The sequence below is a fragment of the Psittacula echo genome, assembly GCF_963264785.1.
Source record: "Psittacula echo genome assembly, chromosome: 11".
Classification (NCBI taxonomy): domain Eukaryota; kingdom Metazoa; phylum Chordata; class Aves; order Psittaciformes; family Psittacidae; genus Psittacula; species Psittacula echo.
In genome coordinates, this window is record NC_137746.1 from 10,592,513 (window position 1) to 10,614,835 (window position 22,323).

General features: G+C 43.3%; 1 protein-coding gene across 1 annotated transcript in view; it reads right to left on the bottom strand.

Moving 5' to 3' along the window:
* The window catches only part of ERGIC1 (endoplasmic reticulum-golgi intermediate compartment 1), a 56,461-nt gene that overhangs the window by 16,027 nt on the left and 18,111 nt on the right, over window positions 1–22,323 (bottom strand). The window contains exons 2-5 of the mRNA XM_080627095.1: window positions 18,580–18,641; window positions 11,786–11,858; window positions 1,954–2,048; window positions 1,186–1,310 (exon numbers count right to left, since the gene is read on the bottom strand). Of these exons, the coding sequence (XP_080483221.1) occupies window positions 1,186–1,310; window positions 1,954–2,048; window positions 11,786–11,858; window positions 18,580–18,641 (355 nt within the window). The remainder of the gene's footprint in view (window positions 1–1,185; window positions 1,311–1,953; window positions 2,049–11,785; window positions 11,859–18,579; window positions 18,642–22,323) is intronic.

Sequence of the window (22,323 nt, forward strand, 5' to 3'; positions counted from 1 at the left end):
GGGCCAGCTCCCCTCCGACAGCAGTCCCAGCCACTATATGAGACAACACAATTAGTGGCCTACCACAGATTAAGCAGTGAAAGGAGCTTCTCATTGCCTCATACAGCAGCCCCCTTTTGAGATGATTTGGTGAGCAGAACACACCACACCTAGCAGACAAAACCCTAAGTATTTCAGCTCTGTGTTTTGGGAATTAATAGAACAAGAACTACCTTTCAAGAAGCCCTTTCCCAGTTTCGTGGACTATCAGCTGCCAGTAATCTTGGTGGCTTAGAGGCGAGGAAAGAAATGTCCTCTTTTTAAGTCCCTAATCCTTTCCATGCCACAGAATCAGTAGGAGCTTCTGCTTGTTATTTTTAGATGCGATTTAACGTGACCCGGGAGGAAAAGAAGGAAGTAGGATTTTGTAGCCTGTGGTACATGAAGTGGCGTGAAGGGTGTGCCCTTCTTAGGACATCAGTGGGCCCCACCACTACCTCTCCCACCCCAGCTAGTCATCTCCAGCATTACATAGCAAGATTATTCAATCCTGAACACGCCCGTCCCAGAGAGGAGCCTCCTCCAGGCCTGCATTTTCATTCTTTGAGACAGAAGTGGAGCACCCCAACAAACCATGCGCAGAGGCTGCATGCACGTATTCCAAACATCTCAGCATGGAGCCGCTTCTGTTATGTTGGCACCATCGAGTAAGGAACATTCCTGTCATTCTGCGGCTCTTGGAATAAAAGAGCACGTAGATAGAGCCATTGCCAAAGACCTCTGCACAGTGAGTCAGATTTTGGAGGTGCACAAGTTGTGAGGAATAAACACAGAAGCCATTCGGCATTTGTAGGGAGTTCATATAACCCCTAAACATGAGGCTGCCACACTAAAAGAGACAACATGGGCTACAGCATAGAGCTGCTCTCTTGCGTTAAGCAATGCTATGTCAATTAACTGTTCTGGAGAACAAAGTAAAAGCCTGATCTAACACATTTCCATAGGTCAGCCTCCTTCTATATGCAGCCTCCTCTCCCCACCTTCTTCTGCAGCACTGAGAGACATAACCTTACCAGTGATTAGGGACATGAACATCAACTCCGCAGCAGAGACACTGGCACAGAGATTTTCATGAGCATTTTACAAATGGATCTTGCTAGCATTTCCCCAGCCAGCACACACTCACCTACTGTCATTCCTACTCACCTTGTTGATGCTGAAATGGCCCTCAAACCTGCAGCCATCCCCATTATTGAGAGGTATCTTCATTGAGTTGTCAATATGACCCACTTCGTGCCTTCCCATTTCATCTTGGATGTCTAGTCCAACTACTGCATGGGTGGGAAGAGACAATAAAAAAATCAAAACAAAAGAAATAACAGGAAGGGTGCACAGGAAAAGCACGCACTGCTTTTACTGGGAAAAAATCCACACAGTTTTTCCAGACATTTGACTAAACTGCACTAGTAATATCATCTGTCAAATGCTAATAATCATACCAGCTCTTCAGAAAGAGCTTTGTAACCATACTTTTCAGACTGCCTATTTGACACAAATACAGGTCCCATGTCCTGCCAGCTGACTGCAATCTCAATTACACAGATGGAAAAACTTCAGGTAGACAAGCCAGGTGATTTGTGAAAAGCCAAGCTGGAGTATTCAGAGTCACAAATGAAACCTGGGAGGTTTCTTGCTCCCAGACACCAAAAGGTCACTATGAAAAAAGGAAATGATCTTTAGAAAGAAGCCAGCAAGGGAGGTCAGCCACTAACACAGGCTGCAAAGCGAGCACAGGGTCCAAGAAAACAGGTGTCCTGGCCTGAAACAAAAAGTGATGGGATATTGGCAAAGGCTGCAGCTACTTGATCTCCATCCACCCTGTTACAGAAGAAGGGCTACTGTACCAGGTTGGGTCTGTTTCAAGTGCGGTTTAAAATACAAAGAAAAACTGGTTAAGTGAAAAGGGGTACTCACATTCACAATGCAGGTTTGGCAAACTGATGTTTAGATTCACTTCTATTTTACCTCCACTGTCTTTGTCTGGGTCATCCACATAGAGCTCATTAACTCTGGAGGACAGAAAACATGGGTGGGTTCAGGCATGGAGCTACTTATCACAGGGAAAAAAACCTCAACAACTTGCATGGGAGGGGAAAAAAAGGAGATTTGAAGAGGGGGTTTCGCTATGTGATGGCTGGAAGTCACCAGACGGACAGCAGGAAAAGCCCCCCACAACTGCATAGGGGCAACCACTGTTTAGTTTTACTACTGCATTTTGTTATTGTCACGCAGTTGACAACCAAGTGGCAAGAGAAGGCAGCATGGCATAAATCTCTCTCCTTAATATCTCATTTCAATCTATGACTGGTAACCAAAAGCAACAACTAAAACTGAAGAGGATCTGAGCCAGGAACAGATGGGAAGAAACAACCTGGACAGCAGGATCTAACACACTATTCAAGTCTCCCAAAGAGTAATGTTGTTTCATGGCACCCACAGTGCTGGCCCATTCTTCAAAGAAGACAGAATACAGATACAGAGTAAAAGGAATACAAATATTTATTGTTGGCACATTCAATCCATCTGACATGTAAAAAGTAAACAAAAAAAGCCCAACACAAGCACAGACGAATTCCTTGAACAACCCTAGAGAATCCACTGCAGGAGACTCACCGCTCTGAACCAGGAAGATGGCAGTATTACCCAGCAGCTATTTCTCCCTCAAAGCCCAACACTGTTCAGCCTCATCAAATACGAAGATTTGACAATTTTTCTTCCAGTCAGACACATTACAAAGCTATGGGAATTTATGTTCAGGCAAGCTACATGAAATAAACTATGTGTAAGTACTCCGTATTATACTTATTTAATGCTCAAAGTGCATGAAAGCCTTTGACAAGCCCTTGCCGAAGAGTCTACATGCTATTAGACAAACCAGACTAAGGGCAGATACAAGACAGATTCAAAGTGATTTTGCTCTGGTGATCCATCTCTGGACCATAATGAACTGTTTGCCCTGTGAATTGAGAAGAAACAAGCCTTCACACTGAGAAACACACAGCTGCCAATTCTTTTGGAGGTAATTACTCACAGGTCAGTAGGGTTTACAGACACTCATTTAAAACCAGCACAGCATTTGTCTTTAGCTTCACAGCCCTACCTTTCTCTGTTTTTAATTGGCTTGACAAGTTGCTTGCAATCATTACTCAACGTATTTTTCAAATGATTAATAAAAATGACACAGAGGGAGGGGAAAGATTGCTCATCAGTGACCTAGTTAGAATCTTTTTGGCTAAGCCCTCTTCTCTTGGGTGGAATGTATTAAATCTTCTACATGTTTATTACTGGCCGATTGGGTAGCAATCAGGATTAAGTCATATATCCAAATAGGGTTGTGAGGAGTAGCTCCAGCGAGGACAGGCATTAATCCCCCAAACCAAGGCACCTTCCTGTGCTCACCAAGTGTTTCCATCAAGATCTCAGCTGCCAGCCAACCTGTTTCATAACAGCACCTGGCTTCTGCCCAGCTCTCTGCTGTCTGAAATGTGGGCCATGCCCAGCCAGTGCTGAGGGCAACTCCACATTACTGCCAGAAAGGAGCATTCATGCCAGGGCTGGCACAGAAACACGTCAGGTTCAGCAGCTGAACATCCCAGCTATTTGGAGGGAAGCTCTAGGAAGGTCAATATTTGTATTTGCTCATTCCCAGTTTGGAACCTGTCAGAAAACCTGCAGTCAGGCATGGTCTGTAAGCAAAGGCACATATGCTGTGCAGTGATAAGTGAGTGAGAAGTGGTTGCTGGTAGAAGTCAAAGGATGAGTTGAGCACAGGGAGTCTATGGCAGTTCTTACATAGGAAGGCAAGTGGTGAGGTCACTCGCTTGCAGACTGGATCACTGAGGCAAAGAGAAGTAGGCCAGCCTGTCCACATCACACAGCCCATTAGTGGCAGATAAAGGAAACTGGTTTCCTGTCCTGTGCTCCAGTCACTGGACCAACGGTTCCTAACCTGTCCCTTGGGCAAGGCTCATGGGTGCTTCCTCCTCCTCCTCTTTACCTAGTAGCCCCCTGCCCTTCTCCTACTCATATTCCCAATTTCGTAACCCTATCTATCTCTCCTTGGACATCTGACAGCTCGTGACAGTCTGTCCTTCCTTCCCTTCCTTGTACCTTCAGTGCTGCCTTTCATGGAGCACCCTGCCTGCTGAACTCTGCTTCTCCCTCCCAGCTCCAGCCACTGCCTCCTCTTGGCATCACCAGCTCTTGCAGAGCGTCCAAGCTAACAAACCCAGCCATGTTTCTTATCAGGGGCTCCAAAGCGCTGACCGGCTCTGCTACTGAGGTTTTCTTTCACTATGGGGAACCAAAGGCACAACGACAACAGACCACAGACTGCACTTGCTGGGGCAAACAAACCTCAGAAGAAATGTCGTAATTTTCAACCAGCTGGAAATTGTACTCCCAAAATACATTCTGGAAACCTCATAGGTAAAGCAGATTCCCAGGGTCAAGGCTAGTCCTTCCAGGATCTCCTCCTGACCCACTGCCACCTCAGTCTGGATGGAGCTGGCAGAGAACTGGCACTCACACATCCCTTGTTACCGTCCTGCCCAGGGCCAAGAAGCCAAATTTCACACAGCCTTCCTCCTATTTATTCAGACAATCCTGGGATGTTGGGAAAAAGCACTACTTACCACCTGTATGAACTCTCCCTGAAGGGATAACATCTCCAGCAGAAGAAATGAAGTTGGCTCTAATTTATACCTGTTCCTCCTGGAACATGAAGTGTCCCAGGAGGAACAGTACTTAACAGTGAATCTGGGATGGTCACAAAGGAAATAAAACCTGAGGCAGCTGCTTCTATGGCTGTTTAAGAGAGGCAGCGTAAAGGGTTGTATTGTGAACCAAAGATGGCAGGTACCTCCTCCAAAGACCTAAGCACGTAGGAGTTGGCATTTTACTGGTTACTGTTAAGGACTATTTGAATAAAAATGGCACAATAAAGCAGGGGTGAGGTGCAGAGCTACGAAAGTACAATGAAGGTAAGAAGTGGACCTCTCTGCCTGCTGGGCCTCCCACCACTAATTCAAGAAAAGGAGTGAAGTTTCTTCACGCAGCAGGAGCTGTGATCCACAGAGAAAGAATCTGCTTCACTTCTAGAAAGAGCCACTTCGAAATACTTCACATTCCTGAGCAGTGCTGCTGGGCTTCATGGCTGCTTATCCCATTTGCTTACAAACTTGCAGCATTACACAGAAAAAGTTGGAGGGACTCTTTGGCTGAGATTGCAGATCATGCAAATGGCACGCAAGAAAGAATGAAAGGGGGAAACAGCACAAGAGGGCTCATCATTCCTGTAAGATTTTATCCAAAGAAAGTCAGACCCATTCCCCATGCTTTAGGACTCCAATTGATGACACAGCAGCTTTGTTTCCCCAGAAACAAAACTTCCCGAGTAATATTCCCACCCGGCAGCCCTGGCCCCTGACATTAGACACTTCAGCACTTCAACAGCTGAAGAGCCTGCAGCCCTCTGAATACAAGAGCAGACGCTCTGCAATGACCTTTCAGAGCTTCACACGCTGCCTGGGTGCTCTCTAAACCCATCTTCCATGTCCTCTGTCCTCCTTGTCCTATTCTCTGCTTCAAGTTTTACCCTGCTTTTTTTCTCCCTCTTTCACAGCAAAGAATCAGTCAGCCTCCTCCCCAGTCACCAGCCATACAGAAAATACAGCCACTCACTCCAGCAAGCTGCATTTCACTTTGTCCTCCAACTCCCAGGAGACACTCTCTGGTCTCCAGAATCCTAAGACTACGAGGGAAAAGAACTTTCTTCAGGGAGCCCAAAGCTTCTCAAAATACCTTCTCAGGTGAGCTGTCCCTGCTCCATTTTCCATTTCAGCTCTCATGACCCACCTTCCAGAAACACAACTATCCAAAGCTGAGATTTTAGCACTACCACCTTCTCAGTTGTGCCGGATCAGAGAAGATCCAACACATGACAAACAATCCATCTTCTTCTCAATTTGTGGGAAGAAACAACAAGCAGGTCAGCAATTCTACTCTGTAATAAATTGTGCATGTGTCTATTGCTATGCCATTTGTAATCTTCCTTCTATGCTCTGAATCTCAATCAGTTCTTCATTGAGGTCTTTGTCCCAGATTAGGTCTTGGCTCAGCTGGGAAGCACAGAAAACACACTGTCCTACAAAGGAAGGAATCACAGTTTTCCAGGAGGCAGGAAGAGAAGAAGGGTTCGAAAGACGTCAATGTAGATTTGAGTCAGAAATTGCAAATGACATCATGATGCGACCTTCCGCTTCCTGCTAACCCACACAAGTACATGAGGCCAAACGGCACAACAACACTTCACAAAAGTATATCACCGTTTATTAGGTAAGCTCCATCTCTACTACGCAAACATTAATTAAGCTTCTTAGCACCCCTGAGAGGTAGGCAGCTAAGTATTACATCCTTCTACAGAAAAGTGTTTGTCTCAAGGTCAGTCCATAGCAAGAGCAGGATTACAGCTCCCGTTCCCCTCTGACTATTAGGCTGTATTCCCTATGCTGGTCTAGTTTGCTCCAGCATTTCATCTGCCTCCACTGGATGAACCAGTGGAGTTGGAGTTGTACCTCCAGTTTGGTGTCAGAAAACATGAGTTGTAGTATTGTGTTCCCCCTTTCTGCTCCAAGGTGGTTGTTTCCAGTAGAAGGAACTCTTGTTGCACCAGGATCATACTCTGCTGCTGCTGCTCACAGCTTGATTATGCAGGTTGTTAGGAGAAATTTTCATGGGCCAACAGCCACAAAACACTTTCCATGTACCCTGGAGAGCAAAGGACCAAAAAAGCCTTTGCAGTTAGGTATGATAACAATTCTGTTTCACTGCAGGATCAGTCTGGGCCATGCAAATGAATCCAGTGTAAACAAGCAATGCTGGTCTCAGCAGCTCCTGGTGTTTTGCTTCCTCTTACATTAGGGGTACCTGGCTGCCTGCATGAACAGTCAAGTTGTGCTGCACATGATTTGGCCCCAGCACAGGAGCTGGGCTGTGTGATGCTCATACACTGACCAAGGTGTTTTTCATAAAGATGAAAGCAAGCAGGTATCCCCAGTGAGTGATCCAGTCACCTTAAATGAATGATCTGGACATTGCTCATGATTGATGCTTTTATGCAAAGGCAGTATTTTTATTACAGATACTCTGCTAAAGTAAATAACTGCCTTGCAGGGGCACAGCCTTCCAAATGGCAAACATGTCACTTCAGACTGTTCCTTGCCTGTTACTACATTAAAATAAGTAAAGAAAGAAAGAGAAAACATTGCCAGGAACAGTCTGTTGCTTTCTACAATGTGCTGTGGTAGATTAATTACTGTTGAGCAGCTACATTCATACCACAACTATCACATTTATACCGTTCTACCCCTTCCCCTGGCTGTCAATGCAAGGCAGACTAGATTAGTTAATTACATCTTTCCTCCTTAATGATGGAATACTTGGAAAACTCTTATTGATCCTACAGAACATAATTCATGACCTAATTACAGTGATAAAACGGCAAGATTATCATCTTGCCAGCTATTAACTTCTAGCACTGATCTGAGTTAATTAGAAAAAGAGATAGGCCATTTCTTCATTCTTGATTTGCAACATAACAGCACAATGAATGAGGAAGGCGGCTGAGGTATGCCCAGCAATTTCGAGTCCTCAATCTGCTCTCAACTCTAAACCTACTACCTATCCTGCCCAGGAAATACCAGACACATTTAACACTTTAGCTTAATTTCTTCAGCCACTCGAGTCATTTGCTCAGTGCAAGAGCTGTGGTTGATACTGTCAGTTTTGCAGGGGTTCAAATTTGGAGCACAGACCTCCTTTTCTTTATTTGTCTTTTACAGAATCAAGGAGGTTAATCTAGGCTCTTGTTTCAGACTAAGCCTTCACTCTCAGCCTGGACAGGGATGGGGGAAAAAATAATCAAGATCCTTTGTTTCCAGAGTTCAACTCACCATCCCCTTAACGGCAAAGAAAAGCTTCCCTCATCAGCACTTCACTTTACTGAAAAGGATGTAGCCCCACCTAAGAACCAACCTTCATGGCTGCTCAGAGAACTGCCTGTTAGGGTCATGCAATACATATATAAGATAAGAAACTGGAAGTTTTCTACCCTACTCAAGGCTCGTCTACACAGGAAGCTAGTCAGCAGCAAAATAGGATGTGCATTTACAGAGCCACATGAGCTTCCCACACGTCTGCTCTAATGCGCAGCGTCTTAGTTCGACTTCCTAACTGAAGTAAGCACCCGTGCACAGACGTAATCTTAGTGCTCATTAGAAATGCCCACACGAGTCATGACATAGCTGCTGTGATGCTCACTGTCTTCCCCACATAGGTAATCTGTTTGGGTTTAGTGTTACGACTGTTATCCTTGAGATGAGGGTGTAATTTCTTGGCTTTCTGCCACCCAGACAAGTCTTTAGCAGTTGCAACTATAAATGCTAAGACAATGGGCTGGTCAAGGAAAAACAGCTTTGAAGTTGGGCAAGAGTGACCAAACCGAGATTTCTAGTAATACCAGGAATTTAAGTTGCTACAGTCATATGAATGTAGAAGAAAGTCCAACAGTGGGTAGAAGCTAGCAAGCATTAAGGGTTAGCATGGTGTGGAGCACACTTTATTTTCTCATGTTGCAGCAAGAGTTCAAACCACCACACCAACGTCTCACTTCAGATGCAGATACCAAAGAAACCTCCCACTGGTGAGAGTTAGGCAGTTAATCCTGTGGGTACCACTGCTGTTGAGGTTGCTGCTGACTTGCCCTGAAGCAGGCTGTCGATACACACATCACGCACAATTACTCAGCATAATAGGGCTATGAGGTAAGCATGAGTCCACATCAGCAAACCTCGTACGTCTCTGATGTAAGGCACCAGGCCAACTGCTCTCAATTTCACCTTGCCATCAAAAATGTGCAGCTATTCCCACGCAATCCAGCTTTATCAAGTGCATGACTGCTTTAAGGGAAATAAGACAAAAGAGGAGAAAAAACTGCTGCAGTCTCATAGTGCAGCTGGCACTGGCAAAGCAGGAAAGCTCTCCCCTTACATGTGCACACTCAATTTAATCATTCAAATCCTAGCTGACTCCAGGAAACGTCAAGGTGGGAGAGGTATCTATTGTAGGAGACTCTTAATACAAAAGAAACTCAAAGCTTGCAATAAAAGTTCATGGGAATTGAAAAGTGTGCACATAAGGAATCTTCCATATCTTCAAAAGTATTTGATTCATGGGCTAATAAGGCTCTATCTTTGTGAGATAGTATGTCCCCTGTTATTTGCTACCACCCAGTTTAAATGGTGGCACAGAGTTCTCACACTGTTCCAGACCACATAGAGCTCCATACTTCTGCACCCTTATTCTGAACGATGAGATTATACTACCTCACAATGCACTGCCAATTATACACACTTGAAGGGGAAGCACAAGAAGTTCACAACACCTTTGAACACCTTTAAGGTACTGCACTTCCCAGAAGAGAAAGCAATGAGTAAGAAATGGAAAAAGAAAAGTTCACTTCTACTTGAGAAGTTGCTGAACTGGGAAGCATTTTCTTATGTGACTTTCTGAACTATTTCCGCTGTTACAGGGGGAGCCTCTTCACAAATTCTGTGGGTGATCTGTTCCCAGCAAGAGAGATTTTGACGACCTATAACTCATTAGAACGAGGTTTTCATATTCTGCAAGCTATTGTGTTGGATGGTCCATGACTAATCAGTTTCCTGCATTCATTTGTCTCAGTGTCTCCCATGACATCCTCTCTAAAATTTTACTGCTTTATTGCTTACAAGCCCAGTTCCTGCTGGGAAAAGCAGTTACCATCTCTCTGATGTTTTAATGAGAAACCTGTCAGCTGAGCATGCAGGAACTTATAGCACCTCTAACATCCTTGCGGAAAATGCATCATCTTGTTAAGAAAAGACCATGAAGAGGCCTCAGAGAATCATACAGTTTTGCTGTTCAAAAAGAAATCTCTAGTCAGGAAACTACCCACTACATAAAGGCATGTGCACTCAGCTAATTAGGTAAATATTACTAATTCCTCTGGTAAAGCATTAAGAAAAAAGAAAACCAGATGAGAGAATGAGATCCAAGATGAGAGCAAGAAAAAGTACTATTTTACTTGAAGCCATCTGTGTAGCTTTATGTTTTAAAACAAGACAACCAAGACAACGCAGCTCCTGAGGGAAGTGGGTTGATAAGGTGACCCTAGTATTTTACAACCAAATGCATGGAACTAAATCAAAGAAACAGTGGGAGAGTAAGAAACCTAAGATACCATCTCTGAAGTAAACGTGCAACGGCTGTAAAAATTAGCTAGAGCTGGATTACGCTACTGTCTTAAGGTTAAACATTACTCAAAGTTAAAGTGATTCTTGAAATAATATTCTTGACCCAAGTCAGAGCTGCACAAAAACAATGAAAAAGCCACCTGTGGTTATCAGAAGCCACGTAAAGCATGGTCAATCTAAATACAGCATGTGAACCCCACGTGTTTCAGAGCTTTTTGCTCAGCAGTGACATTTGTTACTATCTGGACCATCACGTAAGTCTGACAGAAGTTCCACCCTTCCCAACTATCCAGGAACTGTGCATCACAGTCTAGTGAGCTCACTGCCACATCAGCAGGATGATGGAGAATGTTTCCTAGAACTCTGGTACCTGTGGTACCAAAGGTACCTCTGTTAATAGTTACTAAGAAAAGTTTACTTCAAGGCAAAAGGAGTATGAGAACTGGAGAAAAGAAATGTGATTAATTAAAATACTTGTTCTATGAGCACTTTTTTAAAGTGGAAATTATTTCCATTTTGCTCAAAGAAAGGTCCCAAAGAGGTTGCCTGGAACAACTTGTCTTCAGGAACAAAACCTGTTAACTAGGTTTCCAGGTAAGGCTCAACAGGGAAAAGGAATAAGGTAAAATCACGTGTGAATTAAGCTATCTGCAGGTATCAGAGATTCAGCTCTGATATCAAATAAAGGTACTATCAACATTAATAATAAATCATGTTTTATACAGTTAATTTTTCCAAAAGCATCTCCAAAAATATCCAGTAAAGACTGGCAGAATGTGATGCCCACTTTATCCCCAGGGAAGTGAGGGGAAAAGAAAACATCAGAGATCCCACCATATCTGCAATGGGCCCGTATTGTCTCTGAGCCCAGATCATGTGAATTCAGCCAGTAGGCATCACACATTTAAATATATGGTAGCACCAATGAAAAACACACTAGTTTTTGAGAATCACTTTGAATCAAACAAGTACAGAGTAGAGTGCCTATTCAGGAGGAGAGAGGAAATGAATCTCAGATGAGAACAAGACATCAACAGCCTAAGGAGGAAGAGGGAAACTACAACGGAGTGGCACTGATCATCTTTAGCATTCACACTGCCTTACACCTGATCACCAGAGAACTGAAAAGGATCAGAAGTTTTTGATGTGATCTGTGGTCGCATGAAAAATATCCATTGTGCTCAACAGAGAAATCCAGCATGCAGCTGGTAAAGGATCAAGCAGTTTTCTCCATCAGAAGGATTTTAGAACCAAATTTTCCTAGCATACCTTAATAAATTAAAAACTTGAATGAATGAACGAAAATTCAGGCTTGACCAAAAGGAATCTAAATCCCATTAGATAACTAACTGACCTAGTGTAATTACAGGCATTTTTCCAAGTATCTGAGTAAAACTGTAAAGAATCATACATGCATATACATTCAAACAAAGGAAAACATGATTTTTACTTACATTTCAGTGGCTATGAATCCGGTGAGCTCAGACAGGAAGAGAAAAAGTATAAAGAGACAGCAGCAGACAGAGACTGGAAAAGAGGCAAGGCAAGGAAAAGGTTAGTCTCATATCTCTATCAAAGACAAAAACTGTTTTCACACAGGTATATTACTCCCTTTATGGATATGCCACCCCAACACTCTTGAGAGCTAAAACTCTTTATGGACAATAACCCAGATGAGGCCATCAGAGCAACAACTTCAACGGCATGCCAACACCCAACATCCTGCTGGGTACCTTAATTCTTGGGCCACCTTTTCCATCTCCACATGGTTCCTGCGTTCTCCGTCACGAGCACACAATGTTGGTCTGCCAGCATTCCCTCCTCCTTGACAAAGCTGCTTGACAGAACAACTTCTATGGAGCCCTTACTCCAAATGTAATTTTATTACTACTAAAATCTCCAAAAAGGAAAATGAATCAGCATCTCCTTCCTTCAAAAGCATACAGTGGCTTGTGAATTAAGAGATGCTGCGTTTCTCTGTCAAGTTCTAAGTCTGTGTGTAAGTCATCTCAGCCTGCAGTATCCACTAGATAGAGCTGGCACAGCAGAGACATGGTGATAATGGACTAGTCTAGCTAACGCGTGATACATTTCTCAATTTGCTGATATATTGACTCTTCAGAGAAGGAAAATTCCCAGTGAAGGAACTGCGATGTACCTGGACAACAAGTCCCATGTCTTTTCTAAGAATGCCAACCTAGAGCTAGAAACAGGGAACCGAAAGTAACTGTCATATTACTGGTTACTCTTCACCAGGAAACTATTCAGAACATTTTACAGTGACATTCACACAGCAGTGACAAGCTCACTGGCCCACTCAGAAGGGGCTGGAAGGAGGCACGGCTGTAAATCCTCTTGAGCAGGGATGACTGAAGTCATCCAGTCAGGGATGTGCCAGCTCAAGAAGACAGGCCTGCATCGTGTATCTGTTATAAATAAAATGTCCAAGTTCACCATGAATCAGTATATGAAACAGTAAACCAGGAAATGGCATGCTACGCCAGGGCTCTGACAACGAGGTACTATCTGGCTCACTCCTCAATCCCAGCAGAGTTGCAATGACCAAGCACTCTTTGGAAATGGCCACTTTACTATAGCCCCTAATTAGGATTGAGAAATACACAAGAAAAACACTGTTCCTCAACTTTATTCCACATGACCTATACAGTCTGAACATCTATTTCTTCAGGAAGCTCAAGCAACAACTGGCTGGGGAGCAATTTTATCACACAATTAACATCTGTACAAACTCCTTTGGTAGGGAATGTGAGAGGTAAGGGAAGGAAAGAGGAGGTACTTAAGGCAAATACCGAGATAGACCCTTGAGTGACCTAATGCCTTGTGCCTCATTCTTTAGATTAGTCAGTGTATAGTTTTGAGGAAAGAGAAATGCGTTGTTTCCCCTTCCTCATCACAGTAATTTCGACAGCAGATTAATTTACTGACCCTCTGAAAACTGCAAGGGACTAAAGGAGATGTCAAAAAAATCCATTAGCTAGGATGAAGAAAGAAAGAAAATGCACAAAGACCAGTAGGAAAATGGGAAGCAAGACGGGATATTCATTTCTAAAGAGAAACCTCAGATGGTTACACAAGTGGCTCCAAGTGGAAACTTCTTGGCTGTCAAGACAGAGAACAACACTGCTGTAACCCAGCTAAGCCACTGGCACAATGCACCACAGAATGGGGGAGGAGAAATGTCTTAAAGCACAGCAGCAAAGTCTTACAAGAACATCTATACCTATGTAAGAGCACAAAAAAAAGTAACCCAGGCACAAGACCAGTTTATCCAGTGTTTCTTACTGTTAATCACCCAAAAGCACAGACACAAGATCTCTGATCTTTGGCAGTGTGCAGGGGAGAGCATTTGACACAGACAACCTTTTCTTCTTTAATTGCTTCCCATATTCCTCTCTGTTTGTTATCAACCTGTAAAGGCTTTCCAACAGCATCAGCTACACCTCTCTGCTCTCCAGCACACCTATGCAAGCCTGGCACTACTAACTGTAAATTCTCTCCTACAGCTTTCTCTCTTCTGAGTTTTTAACTTTCTTCTCTGTCATTTATATCATTATCTTCTCCGTTTCCATTATACAATGTATTTGTTCCCTCAAGTTCACTTTCCAATTCAGCTCTCGCAGCGAAGGCTTGTGACAATACTTGCCAAATACAGTCCAGTAAAATTCCACTAACCTGCATCTAAAAAAATCCTGCAAGAATGCCCTGGAACGCTCAACAGGGATTGACTTTCAAAGTTCCTCAATGCTTTGCCAGTCTTCAAACTTCATAGTCAGTTTTCAGCCTTTAAAAAGAGATTACTGAGGGTGGACATGAGATAGGTATATAAAATCATGAGCAGCCCAAAGGAGATGAACGGGGAACAACCATTCACCGTCTCTTCAACTATGGGAATAAGAGGGAAGGGGAAGTTTGAAAACAAGAGGAGGTTTTTCCTTTACAAAACTCCCAACTAAATTCTGAGAGTCTGTAAGATTTCAAGCGGGAATCATATATGCCCTGAAGAATAAATCCCTTGAGGCCTACTAGACACAAAAGAACCACTTCCAGCTCGGGAAGTTCAGAACTGCCAACTGACCGAAGCCTGGTGAAGTGTTTGACCTGTCCTCATGCTCTTTCTCAGGCATCGGCTGCTGGCCACTCCTGGCAAGGGGACACTAGGCTGCACAGACATCTGCACTGACCTAGGTAGCGTGGTCACTCTTGTATTCTTGTAGACACACATTTTCAGGGCAGGGGGGTATCTCTGGTATCAGACTTACATGAAAGTCTTATGCATTAAACTGTCTCTAGAGCCAACATTTTTTCAGCTGTAGAATATGAGCATACCTCCTTAGCATGGAGCTGTAGGCATATATGATGTTCCCAACATAACAATTTATGCACGCAGTGCTTCAGCTACTTATTTCATAGTGAAGGCCTTTACTTGCTTCCATGCAAATGTGCAGCTCCTGCCACCGACATTTGACAACTGCATTATATTTGGAAAAGTAGATTAAAGGCTAGGATCAGACAGAATAAAACAATTCATGCATAAAACTTAGCTTAACTGCAAAAGCACCGGGATGTTCCCACAGAGCTCAAAGGACCATCTAAGACAGGTTTCTTAAAACTCTAATATGATAACATGATCAATATATCAAAGGTTGCTTGTATGAGACAAACTGAAACACATTGCTGTTGGCTAATCAGTAATCCCAGAAAGATGGGAAACTGCCAAGTTTTTTTTCCCTACACTAGCTTCGACAACCTAACCTTTTCATACATAACCCTTCTGATATATACCCCGTCTATGTAGTCCTGACTCTTCCTCCCCATCCCACAAAAAATGAAAGAAACGCAGTGTTCAACACATCATACAGACTGAGAATGTGAATCTATGTCTATATTAAGGCATAAAATTATTAGTATTTATTATTCAATGGAGCAAACTGCTATGAAGTGCAAGGAACGGGTCTTGTTACAGATGCCATGTGAATCATAACTTTGATATTTCCTGATGTGTATTTAAAACTCCAGCCTCTAAACAGCACAGAGTATTTCTGGATAACGTTACCATGTGTGCATACAACATGTGCATGCAAACTATGCATCCATGCTGACTGCTGAATAGCAGGATCGCTACAGCAGCTGTCCTAGTTGCAGGCCCCTCTCTCAGGAAGTTGGACTGCTCCTGTCCAGCCAGATGACAACTGTCAGCCAGCCAGGGCATGTGCTGCTGCTCTGCCTACATACCCAAACATGGCCAAGCTGTCACCACGCTGGTCAGGTCTGTTAGAATGGCCGTGTGCAGGCATCACACACACAGTACACTGCGGTGGGAAGGGCTGTAAAGACTGGCACAAGCATCTGGTGGAAGAGGGACAACAATGGCACGACTGGGCTGAATGGCACAGAGCTCACAATGCTGCCTGAAAGAAGACATTTTCATTGAGGAAAAGGAATAGCAACTTCTGCACTTCTTTCCAGAGAAGACCACAGCAGTGGATATGCTGTTCTATACAAATCTCACCCCAGTAAACTGCAGTGGTCTGTTCTTGGCTCCTTCATTCCTACAGATTTTGACCAACTGGAAGGGTTGCTACACATACCTGAAATATCTTCTATACTGCATTCACTGCAACTTCTGAAATTACAAAACCATTCATAATAGAAAGCCTCAATAACCCCTCAGCTGACTTCTGATTTGCTTGCGTTTGAGACTGCCTGCTCTACTCCACCGAAATACCCTAACACTTTATCTCCCTGAGCTGCTTCTTTCCTAGAAGAATTGGCCACTTGAGCAGAAGCAGAGCTGGTATTTTCCATCTCTTCTGTAATGTGATCTATGCCTTCTTCCCTAATAAACCTCAAAACTTTTTTTTTATTATTTACGAAAAGGCCTTTTTACAATCCAAAAGCAACTAGGAATCCTGCAGTAAATCCACTGCTATTCCAGAAAGCCTTCAGCACCAGAAGCGATACTGAAGTTTCAGCAGAAATCATGTGGGAAGAGCCTAAATTAATGTTTGGCTACTATGGGCTATTTTATATCTGCTCTGTAAAACTTGAAGGACTTGACGAAAGCCAAAATTGAGTTGCAGCTATAGTTGATTCACATATTTACTAGACTAAAAGGTTTTTGAGAGGCAGAATCTTCCCCTACCCTCAAGCCCCCAATGTTATTACAAGCTGGCTGCCCTAAAGCATTTATCACTAAATCATGTAACCTTCCCAGGCTTCAAACTGGCATGGCAATGGGCTGGTCTCATTCATAGCCTCCTACAACATGCAAGATCACTGGCTTTCAAATTACAAGTCACAGGCTTGGTCAGACAGAAAGCCTATTAGGAAAGCTGCACCCAAGATCCACACATGCAAAGCCACTACAGCTTGTGGCTGCCTGTGTGGTTCAAAAGCTTGTATCAGGCTGTCTAAAAACACTCTGACAAAAAGAAGGAGAACCAGTTAGAGAAGAAAATCAAAGCCTGAGAAGCTGCAAATAACAATAGAGAGAAATAAGTCAGCTATTAATTTTAAGTAAGAGTCACAGCCTTCAAGCCTTCCCACAACAGACTTATCAGTTGAGCTGTTTACTGCAGATCAGAAAGCCTAACACTGGATGGCCTTTGATGGTTTTTTTGTTTCTAAAACATACTCTTTTGCAGGTGATTCATAACAAGACAAATTCTCTCAGTTACAGTGTGGGAACTCCGAGTTTCCAAAACAGAAGAGAAGGCAGAATCGACAAGTTCAAAGTGTTCTTTCAAAACACGAAATCTCATACACCTCTAAATTAGCAAACAGTTTTATTCAAGCTCTTTGTTTGCAGTTTCAGCAAACCTAAAAGGGAGTCAACATCCAAGTAATTCAGCAGTCTGCAGAACAAAGAGGATAAGGACTCTCTGAAAGTAAATATTTAGAGTAATGTGCTATCTTCACAGAAGCACAGAATAGTTGAGGCTGGCAGGGACTTCTGAGATCATCCCGTCTCAAAAGCAGGGTCAGTGACACCAGGCTGCTCAGGGTCAGGTCTAGTTGTTTTTGAGTATCTTCAAGGATGGAGACTCCACACCACCCTAGCGAACCTGTTCCAGTCTCTGACCATCCTCACAGTAAGGAGTGAGATATTTCTTTAGCTCACAAAGAGCTTTCCTTTGTGTCCATTGATTCACTGATACTGAGTCAGTTCAATCTGATGCCTGCTCTCACCAAGGGATATGACATCACTCACGTCAGCAATGACATACAAAGCTACTGACCCATCTACAGGAATGGATGAATGAAGCACAGCTCCATGATCAAAGGAAGTCACTGTTCAGTGGAACAGGAAGCTGCATTAGGCATTTGATCACAGGCCTGGCAGGACCAACCTGATCAATGTTTAGCATTCTGCACAGTGCACTCACTGCATATAATTGTGTGAAATTGCATTACCCAGCCTACAGCCTCCCTCAGGAGGAGGAAGGAAGGAAAAGGGGCCCAAGGCAAGAGATTTATATCAGCCAAAGTCTATGTATTGATAACATGGGAGTGAGAGTGGACTGCTGTCGGTGGTTTTTGACCAAGCAAATTTTCTTCTTTAGAAGCATGACAAATAACAACAAAATAAGATCTCTGCTCATTAGTCCACCTACAACATCAGATGAATTTCCTGAGTACGCTGTGAGAGAAATATGTGTTTCCCAAACCATCTTCACTGCCAGCCACCGCATATTGCCACCCACCCTGCTCCTTACTTATCCGGAACCAGGATTCCTCATTTGCAGTAGTTGGGTTCCTCCAGTCTCTTCAACAAGCAAACGCTTGGGTACACTAATTGTGAATGCAACTGCTACCAGTTGTTTTCCGCACTAACTGAGGGGATGCCTATCAGGAGGGGTAAAAAAGCCCTACAGTCATCAACCTGACCAGTGTTTGGCACACTCACAGCTTCTGTTCATGGGAAGACACTAGCAAGAAGCTCTCTGCCTGCTGCAGTAGTTAGCAGAGTGGGTATTTCAGTGCTAGCTTTCAGGACCTCCTTTTCACGACAACTACTTTTTGTTGTTGAGATTCCAAATCCAGGCAAAGCACTCCAGCATTTAGTACAACCTGATAGACTGGGCAAAACAAGTTGTCTCAGCAACAAAAGATATACTTTCCTGTGTTTAATATCCCTTTAAAAAAAATCCCCCGGAGACAGAGAAGCCAAATGATCTTTAATATTAGACTGGGGTATGCAAGGACATCAAAAAGAAGTGTTACTTACTAATAGCCCCTGTGTAGGTTGGCTGTGTAAGGTCTTTTGGCACCTTCCTGTAGATGTCAAACCTGAAAGAGGAAAAGCAACAGCCATAAAACAGGTGGAACATTTCAATGCATTTCATGTCCCCACAGGGATGAATGATGCTGAACTTTTTCCATCCCGGTTTCCAACATTTTTTTTCAGTTTGCAGAAGGATATGACAAGGAAAAGCAAAACAAAACCCCTTTTTCTTTTGTACAATTATGTAACTGTGCTCCTTTCTGGCTCCAGTTTCCAAAGCACTTCTCTCCACCTCCCTCCGCTTTGCTGTCATGGATCCATGCAATCTGAACCATGAGAGGTGCCAGGGAAGAAGTCATGCTGGACAAGTTTATAGACCGCCGTAAAAGGAAAAGGATACTCTACAGACTCCTGACTGAAGAGGCCTGGCAAATAGAGAGTTAGACACAACCTGTATTGCCCCTTGTAGTTTGCATCCCACAATAGCCAAAACCTGACAATACCAAAGTCAGCAATCAGGGTGTCGAGACAGGAAACCTACCCTTGGACACCAGATACACAAGAGACATTAACCCAAGAAGTTTGCTACTCCCCCACCAAAATCCCGTTTAATATTAGACTGTTGTTTTGATTCAGTCATATCTTTTAATATCCATATGGCTCAGCTTTGCTATTTTAAACTCTCCATGGTTAAACTTTCACTGCCCTTATGTTAGCTGTATTATTTCCTACAACCTTGTGTTTGTGCGCCTCCAGCCGCAATGCAGCTCTGACATCAGTTTTTCCACCACTCAATAAAAATTAATTAATGCATTAAACACACACACACACCCCCTAAAGAAGGAAGTGATTGGTTCTCCCTCAAAATAGACTTTTTTTGGATATACCACAAGTGGGTGAGATTTGGTGCTTTTTCCAGCTCTGGAGATACATGAGAGACACCGGCTTCCAAATCTGTATTCTATACTGCAGCAAGATGAAACACCCCCATGTTTATTCAGCAGTTCCTACTACACCAAATATTACACTGAGAGTTTAAAAACTAGATCCTCTTTTCTTCACTCTTCATTTGTTGAGATCACCTGCAACTTGGAAACACTGGGGGAACAAAACAGCATTTGCCCTGCATGAGATTAGGAGGACATTGTCATTGTGATTCATTCAGGAGCTGAAGCTGGCAGAAGGAAGGATAAGAGAGGGAAGGAGAGCAGGTATAAAGATAGCTCATCTGCCCAGCTCAAGTCCTGAACAAGCTATTTAATCACTTAACCGTTCCAGCAACCCACTGCAGTACACGACAAGGCATGCTGCACAGGCTACGCATGGAGCTGTAAGTTTTTATGACTCTATTCACTGCCATCTCCTAAACAGATTAGTAATATTCCTGAACCAAACAGTCCATTTATGGTTTTCCAGCTGCCCTGAGAACATCTGGAAAGTGCTGTTTACATTCCTTCCACATACACCAAAGCAATAGCAGCAGCAGATGGTAAAGCAACCCAGAGTAGCTGCTGACATCATGGTCTCACAGGCAGAACTACCAGAAGTAGCTGATGGTTCCTGCTTTATTAAACACATTCCATTAAACACTGAAAGCTGGCGTTGTCTCGCCAAAGTCACAATAATAGATCAAGAAGGCTAAAAAAGCCAAGAGAGAAAGAAAAAGAGGGAGAGAGCATGAGCACAGGAACACACAAGGGCTGCTGAGTGTGAGGTGAACAATCAGAAATAGGAAATAGCTCTGTGCTGGATTCAGTAAAAACAGCAGCATGTGGATACTATAAAAGGAAGTTTGTTCTTACAATGAGAAATATTTACTAGTATTAAAATGATGACCCATCACAGGATTGAAAAAAAATAAAAATCAAGCTTTTTAAATAACTCAGTGGAAAGTTGATGTCATGGCAGAGTTCTCTCCTCTCAGACTGCCAGTTTAACCACGTAAGTGACACCCAAACCCACAAATTAAATTTTACATGGTATAAGCTAGGATTAGGAAAAGACACTGCAGAAAGCGACCAGTGGCTCCCAGCCACATCTGTTGCCTGGCTTTAAGTGCTTAAAAGGCAGTTTACCATCTCTGTGCTACTCTGCTTCCCATCTCTTCTACCACAACATTACATTCTCTCTCTCTTCTACTACCGTGATACACATCTAAAAAGGGCTTTAAGCAAGTCTCTGGGTTTGATTTGCCTGGAGTTCTGTGAACTCTTGGGTTTACACCTACAGGCTCAAACCTCCAAGAAAGCACAGTACAGCATAACTGAACAGCTGTCATGTGAGGTCCTTAAGAGATCTTAAGGATTACTTAATGTATAAGCACAGTGAGAGTACACAGCCTGCTAGGCAAAGAACACCAACCAGTGTTGCAGCCATAAATTTACAGTATAGAGGCACATACAACAACAGCGCAGAAGAACCCAGGAGAACTGAATAAAGCTTTAATGGCTTTGTTCTGTAGAATTAACACATTTTTAGATAAGGACAGACATTATGGAATAGCACAGAATTGAGAGTAGACAACATACACGAAAGAGGCAATGAGAGCAGACTGGATGGTAGGGAGGAAGGAGGAAAGCCCAGTTGGAATCTTATGGATGAATGCAGGGTCTTGCAGGATGACATCCAGAACCCGATTCAAGCAACAGAAGGGAAGGCAAGCAGGGGAGGTGTGTTTAAACTTGCAGAAGGATGCTGAAATGATGACAAAAATAAATGTTAACAGCAAGGGAATGGAAAAAGACAAGTTTGGAATAAGAGACAAATGCTGCTGGCTAGATTTTGCTCACTGACACGTAATACCAGTAAATCCAAGAGATCACCAGCCTAAAAGAGAAAGGACTAGCTGTATGCAAGTATCCTGGCAGAAAATTCATTTGCTTGGAAAAGACATGCTGTGGTTTAGGAAGGTTTATGCTTTGGCAAAGGAATGATACTCTTCACGGTACCAGACATCTTCCCATAAACCATATGATGCTGGCCACAGCTTGAGAAAGTACCATTTATTTAGTCTGATCCAGGGTGGTGAAAACAGAAGTTGAGTTTACACAGAGAAAGGTAAGCTGGATGCCCAAAAGGACAGCAAGACGTTGAACTTTGACAAGAATTATGGATATGCTGGCATGGCCAGGGAACAGAGCTATCTTGTTAACTCTGAATTAAACTCTGAGACAGAAGAAGATACAAAATGCATAGAATTCAAAGACAGCTTGAAAAGTATGTTTGTGAGACACCAGAGAGACAAAAATCCCAGTAAGTAGAGGATGGTACCGCAAAGAAGGCCTCATCAAACTTCTCAAACAAATCTGTGAACTTGACAAGAGTTACTGTAAAAGCAGACCATAAGCCCCAAGAAATGAGAGATTTGTGAACAGCACAGCTCCTATCAGACTTAAGGGTTAAAAATCTAACTAACTTCTAAAGCTTTACAAGACAAACCTGCCTCTTTTTGCCACTGGCTTCTTGCCTCCCCCACAGAGCTCAAAGCAATTTCAGGGGATCACTTACACTGTCCTGGGAAGAGAAAAGAATGAGGATTAAGACACCACAGATAATGTGTAATGTATGAGGGAGGAGGCCAAGGAGTTGCATGCATGGTAAAGGGGAACAGGTTTTACTTGCCCTCAGGTCAAATGTTCCTGCAAGCACCTGCAGTAAAAATTCCAATATGCCTCCAGGTTCCTGAGGCACTGGTCACTTGGAAGAGTATTTGTATCCTGGGAACAGAGAGAAACCTTGTTCTCTGTA